The sequence below is a fragment of the Phyllostomus discolor genome, chromosome 4, assembly GCF_004126475.2.
Source record: "Phyllostomus discolor isolate MPI-MPIP mPhyDis1 chromosome 4, mPhyDis1.pri.v3, whole genome shotgun sequence".
Lineage (NCBI taxonomy): Eukaryota > Metazoa > Chordata > Mammalia > Chiroptera > Phyllostomidae > Phyllostomus > Phyllostomus discolor.
In genome coordinates this window covers 27,526,551-27,545,128 of record NC_040906.2, presented here as the reverse complement: position 1 = coordinate 27,545,128, position 18,578 = coordinate 27,526,551, and the positions used below count along the sequence as shown (strand labels likewise).

The following is an 18,578-nucleotide window of genomic DNA, read 5'->3' as shown; positions in this document are numbered from 1 at the left end:
AAAAGACAGATTGCATTGTGCTGGTACTTTGTGTATTAAGTAACTTTTAATTATATCCTAGACATTGTGAATGTTATATTGTGCAGAGCCTGTGTTCTTTAGATTCTTCTGAAGTGTGTTCACTTTCAATGTTTGTTTTAGTAGGCAGTTATCTTGGTTAGACATACTGCAAACTCATCTCAGGCGGAAGCTCAAATCTCAGTTCAGTTATTTTGTCTCTGGCTGGAGTTTGTCCCATGCATTCATTCAGTTTCCCCCTCTTTGATTCTTCCTTCTGGAATTCTCTCCTTACTTTCCTGTAGCTGTGGTTACCCCAAATTCTGTCCTCTTGTTCCTGGGGCCAGAGAGATTGTGGATTTCCTATTGCATTTTTAGCTCCACTGCACAAAACTGATTTCAGCCTGTTTTCAGGCTAAAAGCTATAAAATTGGGTAAATCCTCATATCCTATTCCTTTCTTTTCAGTGTTGACTCCTCTCATAGTCTATTTCCTTTTGTTCATTCTCCAGCACTTTTAGTTTCTTTTTACAACTTGTTTTTAGAGTTTATAGTTGCTGTGTTTGGGAGGGCTGGGTCTAATAGGAGCTTCTTCAGTCACATATTTTAAAAGGTGCACTTTATTAGTTCCTTGATAATGGAGTAATTTAACCTTTGAGCAATAGAGAACTATGGCACACATGTAGACTTGCACTTTATTTAGTAAATTTGATTTTTCCATTGTGATTTGAATTAATACCTTGCTTTCTTCAAAACAAATTTACAGCTGATTGGCCGGGGTCGATATGGAGCAGTATATAAAGGTTCCTTAGATGAGCGTCCTGTTGCTGTAAAAGTGTTTTCCTTTGCAAATCGTCAGAATTTTATCAATGAGAAGAACATTTACAGAGTGCCTTTGATGGAACATGATAGCATTGCTCGCTTTATAGTTGGAGATGAGAGAGTCACTGCAGATGGACGCATGGAGTATTTGCTTGTGATGGAGTATTATCCCAATGTAAGTTCTTAATAAATATAAACTGGCATTTATATGAACAGTCAGTTATTTAGTAGAGCATTGCCTGTTTGCACACTGGTTATTACTAAGGGTATACAATGAGATAAGGATCTTGTACCAGAGTGCAAATTAACTAAGTCACTAGTTAACTTTTTAGTACCCCCCCAACAAATGCCCCGCACAAGACTTTCTTGATGAATGAAGCAGTGCTTTGACTGACATTCATTCTGGTGCAAGCTCCTTATCCCAGAATGATTGGTAATAAATAGTTTGTGGAAGAACACCTTGATTAGCACTGACACATATACTTACAAAAATCTCCTGGTTGTGCTTATAAAACATAACAATGTAATTTGTATTTGTACTGGGAAGAGATACTGTGTAAAGAAAGAGTCTAAAGGACTCTTTTATGAAATAACCGTAATTTTTAATGTTGAAAAAATAAAAATTTTACATTCAAGTTTTTTCATTTTCTCCTCCACTCTACCCACAGAAATGTCTTATTAACTCCTTCAAGATTCTGAAATGTCATAATGTATTAGATCTTCATGGAATCCTAACATATGCAAATCCTTTATAAAGCTGCTAACTTGCCTTCTTATGTTCAAGTATATTAATTTCATTTTTTTTGTTGTTGTTGTATTTTTTCCTCTATACAGGGATCTCTATGCAAGTATCTTAGTCTCCATACAAGTGACTGGGTAAGCTCATGCCGTCTGGCTCATTCTGTGACTAGAGGACTGGCTTATCTTCATACAGAATTACCACGAGGAGGTAAGACAATGAAGGGGAAATGAATGATACTCATGTAGAGTAGGATTAACAAAGAGAAATTTTATTCATATCATCAAAGTAAAAGCATATATTATCTATAGTAACTTTACTATTAGCCAGCTATTTGAAAGATTTACTATGAGAAATGTATTTTAAATCTAATAGGAAGAATAAGAAAAAGAACTTAAGGACTCTAGAGGAGTTATGGATGCCATTGAGAATTTAATTAAAGCTCCGAACACTCTCCCTGCAAAGATATATGTATAGGCAATTCTTTTAAGTATGTTCTTTTGATTCTAGAGGGTTTTAAGCTCTCAGAAGTTCATCTGTCAATCTTGGTTAAGAACCTCTTAACTAGGCTGTATTATATTTTCCTTGTATTTATTTTGCTTATTTAAGTGAACTACAGTACATTATCACTTGTTTAGTTTTAACTTCAGATAGATCTTTATTCCATAGGTTGGTTGGACTTTAGTATAAAACCTAAATGTATCTTTTTATAAGTCAGTGCTTCGCAGAGCCAGGTTTGGTCAAGTCTATCAGGAGAAAAATAACAGGCTTCAATAAGAATAGGTTTTTTTCTTTCTCATGTAAGAATCTAGAGGGAGACAGTCTAAAATTTGGCAGCACCAGGCTCCTGTATTTCTCCTCCATTATTTATATATGGCTTATATTTTTAAGGTCACCTCATTGTTCATTACACTCTATTCTAATAAGCACGGAAAAGGAGGGAAAGGAAGAAGGAATTGCCTTTTTCTGTCTCCAGAAGTTTCACTCTTATGTTTATATTTTGTTTCCCAGAACTTAGTCACTACAGTTAGCTGCAAGGGATGCTGAGAGTATAGTTTTGTTTTATTTTAGCTGAGTTCATTGCTCAGACAATACTGTGTTCTGTTACTAACCAGGAAAAGAAGAATGCATGGTGAGGAATCAGTCTTTGCCAGTGTTTCAGAACTATGGTTTTCTTCAGCTTTTATGTACATTTTTGCTAGTTGTTCAGAGCATCTCCTTAATACATTTGCTTTCTCACTTTGTTTCAAGATACACCTCATATCACAGGCACCTCTAAATTAGCTTTGCTGCAAAAGTCTACCTTTGTGTTTTCTTAGGCTTTTATGCCTTACAGCATTTTCCTGTCATGCTATAGCCCAGAACATTATTTTTTCAGTTTCTCTGACCTCTGTAGTGAAGAAAATCCTTAATGTATCAATTTCTTAGATCTTTGTTTCATTGCATAATAGCATGGATCATCTTTTTTAGCTTCTGCTTCATATATAAATAATTTCTCCTGAATGATTTATCAGTTCATTTATCTTGACATCTTGCTTTTCCTGAATACAGAATTGATCATAGTCATTACCTATGTCAGCAACTTGATGCACTCACTCACTTTAGTGCTTTAGCACATTAACCATTTGGACTGTGTTTCCTTACTCTTAAGTATTATTATAGCTCCTTTAAAGAGCTGGCTTAGCACAGAACTTAAAATACCATTCTAATCCCCCTTGTCAAGGCTTGCCTAATGCAGCAAGGTTTCAAGTTGAAAACATTGGCTGAAAAAATGACTGCCATCAAATAAGAGTTTTATTTAAATGCAGATCTTACTCTTAAACATTACTTAATATTTTTACTGGTTTACCTTTTTAAAAAATGAGTATACACACATACATGCTATTGCAAAAAATATGTTCAGTAGCTATTTGAACTTACAGCTTTACTATTTTAAAAAGTCTGAATATTTCAAAACATTTAAAAGGTCATTTCATTTTTTTTCAGAGAACTCTGTTCATCCCACTATCTTCAGATACAATACTGCCAATTTAGAATAGAAATTTTGTAATAAGGAATAATGCTATTATTATTTATTCAGCTGTTCCAGAATATATGGAATTGAACCTGTTTATTTGTAATTGGTTCTCCCTATGAATATTTTCCTAGTGATAATATAAAATGTAACTTATTACCACAAAAAATCTAAGAAAGATCATGTACAGATCACTCAAACCTAACCAGAAAATTACTATTAACTAGTTCATGTATATCCTTCCATGTCCTTTGCGTATCATATTCTCTCTCTCTCTCTCTCTCTGTATGAATGTCCACAGAAACTTTTTCATTTAGATTTTTAAAAATCATAATTAATATTATGTCCTCACTTTCCTTTATGATATTTGGTGCAGAGCTACACCAGGGCAAAATCATTGTATATTTTCCTTTCTATGTAACATCTCACCTCCAATAAAAAAAGATTAAAAAGAATACTGAGGAGATCTTTAAAGGAGAAAAGCCTCAAAAGGACAGTCTATAGTTTTACCCTTTGCATTGGTGATAAATTCTATCTTGTTTCATATTTTCTCTTCTCCTCTCTTCCTGGTTTCCTCATTTTTCTCTCTCTCCTTTTGTTTTCTTTTTCTTTCTTTTTTTTTCAGAATGTACTACCCAATTTTTCCCTCTGGCTGTCTCACTGAGCCACTGCATATTCTTCCCATTATTAACCTGGCTTCCTTATGTGTAAAATCTTTTAGTTTAAGTATTGATTTTATATTATTATTATACAAACATTTTACAATGTCTTCATAAGTTTTCTTATATAAATATAAGCTTGAGATTATGCCATATATATTTGTGTTATTGTTTTATCCAGAATAAGAAAAGCAGCTCTTTATTTAGGGGCTGAGTTGAGCCATGTTAATATAAGCTTTGGAAGGTGGGCCTAGGAAATGAGAAGGGGAGAAAATGCAAAATAAATCAGCTTTTTCCCTGGCTGGTGTAGCTCAGTGGATTGAGTGTGGGCCTGGGAGCCAGGGGATTGCCAGTTTGATTTCTGGTTGGGGCACATGCCTGGGTTGCAGGCCAGGTCCCTGGTGGGTGGGGTGGATGGTGCATGAGAAGTGACCACACATTGATTTTTCTCTCCCTCTCTTTCTCCCTCCCTTCCCCACTCTCGAAAAATAAATAAATAAAATCTTTTTTAAAAAAAGGAAATCAAAGCCCTGGCTGGCATAGCTCAGTGGATTGAGTGCAGGCTGCAAACCAAAGTGTCGCAGGTTCGATTCCCAGTCAGGGTACATGCCTGGGTTGCAGGCCATGACCCCCAGCAACCACACATTGATGTTTATCTCTCTCTATCTCCTTCCCTTCCCTCTCTAAAAATAAATAAATAAAATCTTAAAAAAATAATAAATAAATAAAAAAGGAAATCAACTCTTAGATAAAGCAACTTGGTAACTACTATTTTTTTCTTCTAGTGCTGTTGCCTTTTTTTATATGAAAGGAATCATTTTCCTGTCTTTAGTTTCATTGTTGGCAAAATTGCAATCTAATAATTGTTAATGAGAATAATAAATAAATACTGAGTCTATCTGTGCCTCAATATAAATACTCAATAAACATCATTAACTTTGTTTAAATTGCTGTATTTCTTTGTATAACTAGTGAGTTATTTTAAAATTTAGAAATTGTGCTATATAATTTTTTTTTCATTTCAAGAGCTATGGCCCTAATGAAAGACTTATGTCAAGTTTCCTTACAGAAAGGAAAAAATTATGTGGTGTTTTTAATGAGGGGCTTAGGTTAGGTACATTCTTTTAGTCAGCAAGCATTTTCTCTGTGTCAACCCTTTTGAATTCAGGAAAAATACATTCTTTCTGCCTTCATGGAACATACAGTCTAGTGATAAACAAGTAATAGAATAAGCATAATAGTTCTTTGCTTCTCTGTAAAGTCAGAAAACAGATTTTCATATCTTGCTGAGAAATACCAGCTCCATCACTTGTTCTCCCAGTCTATTGTAAAACTATTTCTAGTTTGATTTGAAGGACTGAGGTGGGCTTAAAGACATGGCTGCACGTCAGGGCAGAACTGGGATGTTCTGTCACAGGTTTGATCTGTTAAATCATAGGAGAAAAGTGTAAGGGACATACACAAATTTTGGAGGCCTGTCAGTTTTTTTTTATCAACACTGTTTCAGGTATGTTGACTTTTGTTGTTGTTTATACCAAATATCCCTTTCTCTGTTGCCGTCTTTTGCTACCATAAAATGAAGAGAAAATAACAAGTATGTGCTAAAATTAGAAGCAGCAGCATGTTGGCTATTAGTTGCAGCTGAAATTTAAAGGTTAATTAATTATACATACAATGGGAGTTATGTTATAAAATATATATAGTAGAAATAGTGATATTGTGAGTTGAAATTTTGATTTCTTATGTCCTTTTTTGTTATTAGAAAATTAATAGGTAGAAAATTAACATTATCTTATTTATGTGGTAGTCCCTATTACTTGGGTGCTCACTTTATATCCAATAGTGCTCTTTAAGTATAAATAAATACTTGAAATTATCCAAACAGATCATTATAAGCCTGCAATTTCCCATCGAGATTTAAACAGCAGAAATGTTCTGGTGAAAAATGATGGAACCTGTGTTATTAGTGACTTTGGGTTGTCCATGAGGCTGACTGGAAATAGACTGGTGCGCCCAGGGGAAGAAGATAATGCAGCCATAAGTGAGGTGAGTTTATACAAAAGGTATCACACTTTGGGCATACTTTGAAAACATAATGAATTGCATTTGAGAATTCACTAACTACTCAGGATAACTATTCTAGATACTACCAGTTGTAGCATATTAAGCATTACAAAATTAAAAAGACACTGCATAAAGTTCATCAATTCATCATGGAAGTCCACTGGCATTCTACCTCATTTTTGATAAGTATTAGAAGGAACTTTTGGTAGGAACTGATTTTTGAAGCAAGGGTTAAAATTATCAAGGTGAAATAGGACAGTTTCCTTCTGATAATTACTATTACAACATATAACATTTCTTTCCTGATCTTTTTCTGAGTTCATTACCAATATCTATACATATATTTACATTTCATGTTTTGTGAATTTTTAAAAATATTAAATAGTGTACACATTGTTTTGTAGTTTTCTCAGTGTCTTACAGGTTTTTAAATATTGATATGCATAGAAAGATCTAGCTCATTCTTTTTGACTGGTTCTGTTCAATAGGATACTTGTCATAGTTTATCAAGAAGGACATTTTATAGATTGAAAAATCTGGTATAGACAGTTTCAGTGACATGGGTAGGGTAAAGTAACTTATCATTGACATTGTTGATATGAAATTTATGTATAGCTTCTGTCTAATATATGCCTTTCATTCTGTTTCTAAAAAATATTGCTCTAAAAATCAGGTTGGCACAATCAGATATATGGCACCGGAAGTTCTAGAAGGAGCTGTGAACCTGAGGGACTGTGAATCAGCTTTGAAACAAGTAGACATGTATGCTCTTGGACTAATCTATTGGGAGATATTTATGAGATGCACAGACCTCTTCCCAGGTAAGAGATGTGCTACCAAAAGTTGATATATGAATTTGAAGTGAAGTAATTATAGCTTCTTTTCCTATCTATATTAAGTAAGTCGACTTTTCTGTTTTTACTTTCATTTAAACTTTTAGTTTATTGCCATCTAGTGTTCAGAAATATTATTAGCCAGAAGGAAAAACTTTTTAAAAGGACTCCATGTTTGCATCTGAGTGCAATTTCATTAATTGCTCATAATAACTTATCTAATTGTGTTTAGTTTGGGTTCTGATTACTTTAGCAGTCATTGTTTGCCTTATGCACCCTCTGAGCATTTGAAAACCTACACTTACATTGTGTACTGAATTGACCCAATAAATAATTAGAAGCAATGAGTGTTCCAATGGATAACTCTTCCTTTTCTTTTTTCTCTTCTCTTCTTTTCTTTTCCCTCCCTCTCTCCCTTCCTCTCTCTCTCTTTCTTTCTCTTTCTTTTGTCCCTCCCACCCTCCCTCCCTTTCTTCCTTCTTTTCTTCCTTTCTCTCTTGTTGCCTTCCTGCCTTTCTTCCTTCCTTTCAATGAAAGAACACTCATTTGACATAAATGCTTTTTTGAGGCTTACTTGAAACAACCAAATGAGCTTATAAGTATTCTCCTTTTGTTAGGACTTTTTAATCACTATCCTAATTGTCATATAGAAACATTACCAATATGTGCATTGCATTTTTCTAGATGATATACAAAATGATTTGATATTTATTGTCTCTATTTTATAGGAAAAACACTATTAAAAGCACCAAAAAAAAGAAAAACTGTCAACTGAACTAACATTGGACAAATCTATGAAATAGAATTATTTAATAAAAACAGAAATTAGTGGGGTTGAATATTTTGCTCTTAAAACATTAAGCATTTAACACTAGTTTATAATTCTAAAATACAGTGAAATAAAATAATTATTTAGATTAACTATAGGTCTTACTTAGAAGTATATTTTTCAATACAGAGTGTTCAGTTGAGATGTTTTTCTGCAAATAGCAGGAATTGTAGTAGAATCTTGGTAGTATTGGAATTTTGAAACTTTTTATTTGTATTATTAGAATTTAGGTGATATATGTTTTTTAAAATATTCTAATCCAGATTGTTGTTTTTTAGAAGTATGTCTGACTAAAATGATTCTTATAGTCATAGCATTAGTACACTGACATCAACAATATTTTTAAACTACTGCATTCAAAGAATATTGTTTTTGATAAATAATAAAGAGCAATACTCAATGTTTGAAAAGAGAACAGCAATTAAATCTTGGATGAGTTGTAATAGAACTAGAACGAGTTTTAAAAAGGAAAATGGGGCATTATTATTTAATAATACAGGGTTTCAGTTTGGAAAGATGAAAAATGTTCTAGAGATCAATGGTGGTGATGCTTACATAATATCATGAATATGCTTTGTGCCATGGAACTATACACTTGAAGGTGGTTAAAATGGTAAATTTTATATTATATACATTTAACCACAATAAACGATAAAAGTAAAGGAGAAAGAAGAGTTGCATTAGATACCCTATAATCTTGGATATGGAAATGAGGGAGAAGATGCACATGTGAGAAAAAATGTAGAGAAGGAACCTGTGGTTTTGATTAACATTTGGAAGAAAGTTTAAGGAACTGAGAAATATTCAGAGATTTGAGAAACAGTGAGGGTGGCAGCCAGGAACTTAGCAAAAAAATACTAGCTTACACTGGAAATAGTAGTTAATTATGAAGACTTTTGGATGAGGCATTGGCAGATAACTGAAGATAATTTTTCAAAGAATAGAAAGGAGCCCTGGCTGGGTGGCTCAGCTGGTTGGACCATCATCCCATACACCAAAAGGTTGCAGGTTTGATCCCCAGATAGGCCACAAACCTTGGCTGTAGATTCAGTTCCTTGTCAGGTGCATGTGAGATGCAGCTGTTTCATGTTTCTCTCTCTGAAATCAATGAAAATATCCTTGGATGAGGGTTAAAAAAAAAAGAATGAAGAGCTAAGATTAAAATGATTATTTGGGAATTGTGTACATGCACATGGTAATTGAGAACTTATGATTGGATACATTCCCCTAAGAGAACACATGGAGACAGAGGAAAAATTGTTGAATAAAGACTGAATATTAGGAGAGCCCCCAAATAGGTTAGTTTTGAAGCCAAATGGTCAGAAAAATAGTGAGAAAACTGAGAAATCATAGTATCTGGGAAGTCAGCGTCAGAAAGTGTTAAGAACTAAGATTTGACAGGAATACGTGTCATTGAAAGGAAATAGAATTGACAGATAATCTTTGAATTTGAATAAGAGGAGGTCGCTGGTATTCTTAGAGGAGTTTCTGTAGAATAGAGAAGACAAATATTATAGAGTATAGGAGGGAGACGCATTAAGAAAGCACAGGTAGAGGTTACAGGGCACTCAAAAATTTTAACAATGAAATAGGGGGAAAGTTGAAAAAAAGGATCCATAAATATACTAATAAGCCTAAAGAATAGCATATAATAATAAAATTTTTTAAAACATTTTTAAAACTATTATGCTATACCTCCAAATGCAGTACATGTTTTATTAATAAATGGGAACACTATGTAGGCTGACTCTCTGTAAAATATTAGCAATTTAAATGAATTAGGTATTTCTTTTACAAAGGAAGAATGAAATACTACAAAGTTTATATAAAGGACTGAGAAGGAAGGAAGGGGAAAAAAGGCAAGAGAAAGAAAAAGGAAGAAAGAAAACAAGTATAATTTAAGAAAGGGACAAAAATTCCTCAATGCTTCCTTGGAGGGATAATTATTCTTTAGAGGCATGATTAACAAGTAGCAATGAAGTGAGAAACATGGGATGGCATCTGATATTTTTAGATATTTTATCTATTTTAGACAGTTTGAAAGGAAATGGGATTATAAAACTTCCCTTGAGTAATTCAGTAATTATCAAGTTTTAAGAAATCCAGCAAGACATTCCATGATAATTCTTCCATGATAATGTTGTCATGAACATTCATCTTTGTGTTTCCAGTGCCTAATAGAAATTAGCTCTAAACAAGCATCTATGGAACAATTAGATTTAGAACCATCAAAACTTAGTAGAAATTTAATAATTCTTAATGTTATTCAAATCAGAAAACAAGATTTTTCATCAATTTCATTTAGCAAGTTTTCTCATTTTAATTTAGAACTGATTAAAACAAATAAGTAAAACTGTGAACTTGAACTTTAATTTTACTAAACCAGCGTTTAGAGGAAAAAAACTAATCAATCACATTTGAAAGGTATTATGTGAGTTGTGTATATGTATCAAAAAGACAGATAAGATAAACTAGTAACTAAGTTCACTGATGGTGTGGGTTGAGGTTTTATCACATGAGGTTTTATGAAAGTGATATACGAACTGGCAAAATCAAATCCTTTAGTTTTGTCTTTCAAGTTTAATGTTGACAGTTATTGATCAAAAATAAGTATCTGCTTAAATGTTTAGAGTATGTAAAGATATCACTTATATTTATAGATAGTATGATATTCCAAAATAATTTGGGTTGCTGCACAGATTACAGAATTAATCTTTGTAAATCATCTTTAATACTGGTGGAGGACAAGTATTTATATGTTCTTTTGAATATTCAAATTGAAACATAAAACTTAAGTTACATGTTTCATACTGTATTTTCTATCTCAGTCATTAACTTTTGTATTATCTCCTTGTAAGTAACAAGGGCGGACATTGCCATATTGCTGAGGTGATAACTGAAACATAGAAGAGTTAAAAATTACTTTTCTGAAGTAGAGAGGAAGCCAGGATTAGAACCTAAGTGCTTATCATGGAGTTCTTCCTTGTAATTTATCCTGTCATTTTAATAAATTGGCGGAAGGGGTAAGGAAAAGAAAGACCTCTATTTTTCCCGAGTTTTTCGCCAAAATATTTACTAGGCCATTGGTTTTCTAAGTGTTGGTCCCAAAGGTCTTCTGTGTGGCTCAATATGTTTATTAAGTTTAATTTGATCACATTTTTAAAAAATGATAGGCCTTTCATTATAAGCCCCTGATTGTGCTTGTTGATGAATAGGGTGGAATAATTAATAACACTTAAAAATCCTTGATATAGATATTGCTTGCTAAGAGGAAATTTTTTAAAAAATCAGTATATTGACTTCTCTGTCAAATGGCCATTATTGTTAAAATTTTTGTGACATTTGATACAATCTGGCAGTATTATAATAACAAAAATGATGTGATTAGATGTGATGACCATAAAACCCTCCACATTATGTTTGGTTCTACAGACATGTTTGTTGCACTAGATCTGGACATCTCATATTCATTGTTCCTGATCCCTGTGTGGGATAAGAGATCAAGCATATTTTTAAATATTAAGTGTACAAGGTCTATCCAGAGGGTATCTAGCTATGTAATATGGAAAATAGGGCAAATGAGTCACCTGGGTGATTTGATGTTTTACCAAAAAACTCTGCATGAGACATGATGCATGAGCAGGCACGTTGTTGTAATGAAGCTTCCAATCACCAGTTGCCCATAGCTGTGGCCTTCTCAATCATCTGAATAGTTTCCGCAGAGGAACGTTCAAGCTTAACACAAAATATGATGCAGATTCGTTGCTCTACTTGCTTAGTCATCTTGAATGTGATGACCACACAGTACGCATGTTCACTCAACAGCGTCTACTGCCTCCACTGACTAGTACAGTGAAGTCGTCATTGTTAATGAATGCGCATTCCAGTGCACTCTCCTTGGCTGCCAGTTGACATCGATGTCTCACAAACCATGTTCATTATATTAACAATGACTGGGCTTCCAGTCAAGATAGTGGCATAGGTAGACATGGCTCACTTCTTTGCACAACTACATCAAGATTACAACTAAAATATAGAATAACCATCACTTATAACCGTCATAAATTGAGGTGAATGGAAGTCTGACAACTATGGTATTAAAGAAACTGTATCCATTGAGATTGGTAGGAGGGGTGCAGTCATGGAACAGGCTGGTCTCTTATCCATGTGTGGTGGTTAAAAATTCAGGAGGGATATCTTATGGGCAAGGAGTCCCAACCCACATCAGGCTTCCAGTGCCAGAAAGATAAGTCCCCACAACTTCTGGCTTCAAAAACCAGTGAGGATTGAGTCAGTGGAAGAAACTTCTTGAGCCCCAAGCAGTTCCTCTTAAAGAATCCACACACAGACTCACCTACTCAGACTTGCTCCCTCTGACCTCTAGCGCCACGGTGGCAGCTAGAAGGGCACTAGTGGCATACTGGGAAAGGCTGAAATGTCTGGCATCAAGGTGACAAGAGGCCATTGTCCCTTTTCTGAGCCCCTGTGCCCCCTGCAGAGCCACAGAGCCAGCAGGCTGGTGCCATATCTGAGACTCCATCAACCTGGCTAACATTGTTTGATGTGCCTTGGAGATCTCCAGAGACTCCACCCCACCCAACTTGTGGACCCACCCAAGCTACTTTTCATATGAATAAATAATCTTGGTTTCTGCTTCACAACTTCCTAAATCCTGTCAAACAAGCCACAGCTGTCCTCAGTGAGCTCTAGGCCGGGCACTAGCAGCAGCCAGATTAGTTTCACAGCTTGGTTTTGCCTGGGAAACTCCAAGCCCAGCATGAGTAGCAATCTTCTCAGATTGCTTTAGAGCTCAGGAAGGGTGGTCCTGGGCAAAACACAGGTGGGGGCTGACCTTGGCCTGCACCACTCCAGAAACCCCAGAGCTTACACACCCATGGACAGCTACAGACTACGTCAGAGAACCACCACCCTGTCCTTGCACAGCTGATCCTCCACAGAGGACAGATTGGTGGTCAGTAGCCAGTCCTTGCAACAGACTGGCTTGGGTAAATCCTTCTCATTGACCTGCCAACAGAAACCAGGGTTCAGCTACAAGAGGAGGGTGGACTCAGCCCACACAAAGAGTGTACCTTGACTACCTAGCTTGAGTGATAGGGGAGGCTGTGCCACGGGACCCTACAGGGCACCTACTACATTAGACCACTCTACTACAGACCGCCTACTCTAGACACTCTAGACCACCTACTGCAAGACACGGAGTCAAAGCAGCTCTACCTAATACATAGAAACAAACACAGGAGGGCTGCCAAAACAAGGAGACAAAGAAACATGGTCCAAATGAAAGAGCAGTTCAAAACTCCAGAAAAAAAGAGCTAAACAAAATGGAAATAAGCAATCTATCAGATACAGAGTTCAAAACACTGGTTATAAGGATGCTCAAGGAACTTAGTAAGGATTTCAACAGCATAAAAAAGATCCGGTCAGAAACAAAGGATTCATTAATTGAAATAAACAATTTACAGGGAAACAACAGTAGAATGGATGAAGCCATGAATCAAATCAATGATATGGAACATAAGGAAGTGAAAAACAACCAATTAGAACAACAAGAAGAAAAAAAATCCAAAAAAACGAAGGTTGTATAAGCAGCTTCTGGGACAGCTTTGAGAGGTCCAACATTTTCATCATTGCCAGGAGAAGAGAAAGAGCAAGAAATTGGAAATATGTTTGAAAAAATAATGAAAGAAAACCTTCCTAATTTGGTGAAGGAAATATACATGCAAGTCCAGGAAGCATAGAGTCCCAATCAAGTTGGACCCAAAGAGGCCCACTCCAAGACACATCATAATTAAAATGCCAAGGGTTAAAGATAGAGAATCTTACAAGAAATGAGAGAAAAGCAGAAAGTTACCTACAAAGGAGTGGCCATAAGACTATCAGTTGATTTCTCAAAAGAAACTTTGCAGGCAAGAAGGGGCTGGAAAGAAGTATTCAGAGTCGTGAAAGGCAAAGACCTACATCCAAGACTACTCTATCCAAGCAAAGCTGTCATTTAGAGTAGAAGGGCAGCCCTGGCTGGTGTGGCTCAGTGGATTGAGTCCCGGCCTGTGAACCGAAAGTTCGCTGGTTGGATTCCTGGTCAGGGCACATGCCTGGGTTGTGGGGTCAGGTGCCCAGTTGGGGGCATGTGAGAGGCAACCATGTATCTCTTACACATTGCTGTTTCTCTCCCGCCCTACCTTTCTCTAAAAGTAAGTAAATAAAATCTTTTTTTTTAATTTATTTTATTATTATTATTATTTTTTAAAGATTTTATTTATTTATTTTTAGAGAGGGAAGGGAGGAAGAGAGAGAGAGAGAGAGAGAGAGAGAGAGAGAAACATCAATGTGCAGTTGCTGGGGGTTATGGCCTGCAACCCAGGAATGTACTCTGGCTGGGAATCGAACCTGGGACACTTTGGTTCCCAGCCCACACTCAATCCACTGAGCTATGCCAGCCAGGGCATAAATAAAATCTTTAAAAAAAAGTTAGAATGGAAGGGCAGATAAAGTGTTTCCTAGACAAGTTAAAGCGAAAGGAATTAATCATCACCAAGCCATTATTACATGAAATGTTAAAAGGCCTTATTTAAGAAAAAGAAGTGGATCAAAACTGTGAACATTTATGACAACAGCCCAGCCAGCAGCCTCAGCTGCCGCCACTGCCTGACTCCTCCTCCTCCTCTGGCTCCCAGCGATGCCCCTGGTTTCACCTGCCTTGTCTGGCCCAGCTGCAGACAGCAGGGCCCGGGTCTACACCAAGGTGAACAGCTGAGGAGCCAAGAGTACTGGGACTATGTGGCTCATGTCCCAAGCTGAGTTAATCAAAATGATTACCAACTGGTTCAAAAATTTGGTTGGGGAAAGTACAGCAAAGTATTTGAAGCCATTAACATCACCAACAATGAGAGAGTGGTTGTAAAAATTCTCAAGCCAGTGAAGAAAAAGAAAATAAAACGAGAGGCTAAGATTCTGGAGAACCTTCATGGAGAACAAATATCATTAAACTGATTGACACTGCGAAGGACACTGTGTCAAAGACACCAGCTTTGGTATTCTAATATATCAATAATTCAGATTTTGAGCAACTTTACCAGATCCTGACGGACTTTGATATCAGTTATGTATGTACGGATTACTTAAAGCTCTGGATTACTGCCACAGCAAGGGAATCATGCACAGGGATGTGAAACCTCGGAATGTCATGATAGATCACCAACAGAAAAAGCTGCACTGGGGTCTTGCAGAGTTCACCCATCCTGCTCAGGAGTACAGTGTTCTCGTGGCTTCCAGGTACTTCAAGGGACCAAGCTCCTTGTAGCTACCAGATGTATGATTATAGCTTGGACATGTGGAGTTTGGGCAGTATGTTAGCGAGCATGATCTTTCAAAAGGAATCCTTCTTTCACAGACAGGACAACTACAACCAGCTTGTTCACATTGCCAAGGTTCCAGGTACAGATGAGCTGTATGGGTATTTGAAGAAGTATCACCTAGACCTAGATCTGCACTTCCAATGAATATCCTGGGACAACATTCACAGAAATGCTGGGAGAATTTTATCTATAGTGAGAACAGACACCTCGTCAGCCCGGAGGCCCTAGATCTTCTGGACAAACTTCTACAATACAACCACTGACAGATACTGACTGCCAAAGAGGCCATGGAGCACCTGTACCTCTACCCTGTGGTGAAGGAGCAGCTCCAGCCCTGTGTGGATAATGCAGTGGTCTCATGGCAGCCCAGTGAAGACTGGAAAGCGACAGGTAATGCAGTATTGATGCTTGATGATAAAACCAACCAACCAACCAAACACAAATCTTGAAGGAAAACTGCAGTGTGATAAAAAGAAATTCTAGCCCTGGCTAGTGTGGTTCAGTAGATTGACTGCCGGCCTGCGAAACAAGGTATTCATCTGCAAGGTATTCATTTGCAAACCGCAGTCACTCTCAGGAGTCACCTTTGATGTCAGCAGACATCCCTTTAAATCATCTGATGCCATGAACAGGTCCATGTGTCTCAACAAAAGTTAGAAGCTAAGTGTATAACTTGGAGTTCACCGTAACCTTTGTTATTTTGCCTAACCATAAAGTCTTGCTGCTAAATAAATAAATAAATAAATAAAATGACAACAAACTCACAGCTATCAACAACTGAATTGGAAAGATAAAAACAAAAGCAAAAGCAGACTATGTAAACAACCAGATCAGGAACAGAATCATAGGTATGGGGATCATTTGGAGGGTTGTCAGCTGGGAGGGGGAAGGGGAAGAAAGGAAGCAGTGGTGCAAGAAGCATAATTGGTAGGAACAAAATAGATAGGGGGGTGTTGAGTATAAGAAAGGGAGAAGCCAAAGAATTTAACATGCATGACCCATGGACATGAACTAACGGTAGGGCATTGCTGGAGGGAAGGTGGGTACTGGGTGGAGGGGGGGAAAGGGAAAAAAATTGGGACAACTGTAACAGCATAATCAATAAAATATACTTAAATTTTAAAAAACAATGAATGAAATTTTTCTGGACAAACTCTCTCTATATACAAAATCTTTTCCCTCCAAATTTAGTAGTGCTAGAAACCACATAAAAATAGCTTTTCATCATTGAAACTATTGTTTAACTTACCAAAAAATAATTTATCAAACTAAGACTGACTATTCTAAGTAAAACATTTATTATTAATGCATTATACCCACAAAAGGGTCTCTGTAGAATTTCTAAATATGTCTGAAAGGGTGAAAAAAAAAAGATTGTGACACAATTTCTTTGCTCGGGTAGTATTAGAAATACTCCCATTATTCTATCATTTTATGATAATTGGAAATTTTACTCCATCCTTTAAAAAAAATTTACAGGTGAATCTGTACCAGAATACCAAATGGCTTTTCAGACAGAAGTTGGAAACCATCCCACATTTGAAGATATGCAGGTTCTGGTGTCTAGGGAAAAACAGAGACCCAAATTCCCAGAAGCTTGGAAAGAAAACAGCCTGGTAAGAAACTAAATTATTAAAAAGACAACTTATGATTGAGTGTGTTTTAATGTTATTTGAAGCAAAAATACTATTAATAATGTTAATAGTTTTTAGAGTTGTCTAATGCATAAATTCATCTTACTTGATTTTAGTTTTAAAATCTAAAAAACCTAAAAAATCTTTAGTTTTTCAATCTAAAAAAGTTCCCCTTTTTAAGGTTTTCAACTGAAAAACCCCCCTTTCCAATTTCAGGTTTTTCCTAAAAAGTCCCCCTCTTGAATTTCAGTTTTTTCCAAGTATAAAATTGTGTGAAATAATTATTGTGTGTGAAGTTTGACAGATTGGGTAAAAAGTGGAATGATTAACAAGTTAACATTTTGAAGGTTATTGAAATTCCATCATACTCTCTTGAGTGTGGTACCAAAAATGATAATTTGTGAAGACTTACATATTCAGTGTCTCATAGAAATTTAAGCTACACCAAAAAGAAAACAAGGTACAACCTATAAATTCTGTATGTTAAAAATGCAATTCACAACAATATCTTCAAAGGCACCCATCATTTCAGTAAATTGTTGCTACAACATTAAAAATATCTTATAAATATTTACATGCACACATGTACCTACGCTCTCATATATTTTTTTTGTTGGTTGATTTTAGAGAGAGAGAAAGGGAGAGAGAGAGAGACAAACAGTTAGATATTGATTTGTTGTTCCCTTTTTCTATGCATTCATTGGTTGATTCTTGTATGTGCCCTGACCAGGGATGGAACCTGCAATCTTGGCATATCAAGATGATGCCCTAACCAACCGAGCTACCCAGCCAGGACAGTATATCTCATATATATATATTTTTAAACAAAAGTAGATTTATCTCGTTATCTACTGTCATTTGTGAAGCTTTATTTTTTTATTATGGACAATTTTTCATGTCCATACATATAAATGTTTCTCTTTCTCTCCATTTAGTCAGTATTCCATTGTATTATTACCCCTTTTTGATGAGAGTACCCTGTATTTCATACTTTAAACAGTTTTTTTTAAAGAATTAAAGTTATACCCGTGTATTGTAAATAAAACCCAACTAAATAGAAGATCATAAAAAAGGAAGTGGAAAAGACTACCTGCCCCTACCACCACTCTTTAGCAATAACTCCTGTTAACATTGTTCTGCAGTTTTTGTTTTATGTTTAATTTTCTCCTAGAATTACCATTATAACTTAAAGTGCTATATCTATTCTTACTTCTTGTTATCTTTCATTTACTCCTTCCTAATTTTGTAATGTTGTATCTGTTTATTAAATAAATTTTTGTTTTGTCTACAGATTTAAATATTTAAATGAAATAACATTAGAATTTTGCAGAATTACGATTATGTAAACATGCACTGCACAACGTAGTATTGTGCTTAGACTCATAGAAAAGGAAATAGAAATACTATGTTAGTTAGTGTAAAACCCTGCTTCTTAAGGAAGAGTATTTCAAAAGTCACCATCCACTGGATTCTCTTTGATTTTTCTTTGTCATCTTTTTTTTTTCTATTTTTCTTTAGAGGTTCTACTAAGAAGCAACATTTTAAAAAATTTCATGTCATTCCCTTTCTTGTAAATCACTTTTTCTTTGAGGAAGTTCCTCTTTAAGTAATG

The 18,578-nt window shown here is 35.6% G+C and overlaps 1 protein-coding gene and 1 pseudogene across 4 annotated transcripts in view; both read left to right on the top strand.

The window, feature by feature from the left end:
* BMPR2 (bone morphogenetic protein receptor type 2) overlaps positions 1–18,578 on the top strand; it is a 144,214-nt gene that overhangs the window by 107,687 nt on the left and 17,949 nt on the right. For all 4 annotated transcript variants that reach the window (XM_036023049.1, XM_036023048.1, XM_036023050.1 and 1 more), the window contains 5 exons: positions 763–993; positions 1,653–1,767; positions 6,116–6,276; positions 6,968–7,115; positions 16,812–16,948. In XM_036023049.1, coding sequence (XP_035878942.1) covers positions 763–993; positions 1,653–1,767; positions 6,116–6,276; positions 6,968–7,115; positions 16,812–16,948 — 792 coding nt within the window. The remainder of the gene's footprint in view (positions 1–762; positions 994–1,652; positions 1,768–6,115; positions 6,277–6,967; positions 7,116–16,811; positions 16,949–18,578) is intronic.
* Positions 14,513–16,121, top strand: LOC114494001 (annotated as a pseudogene).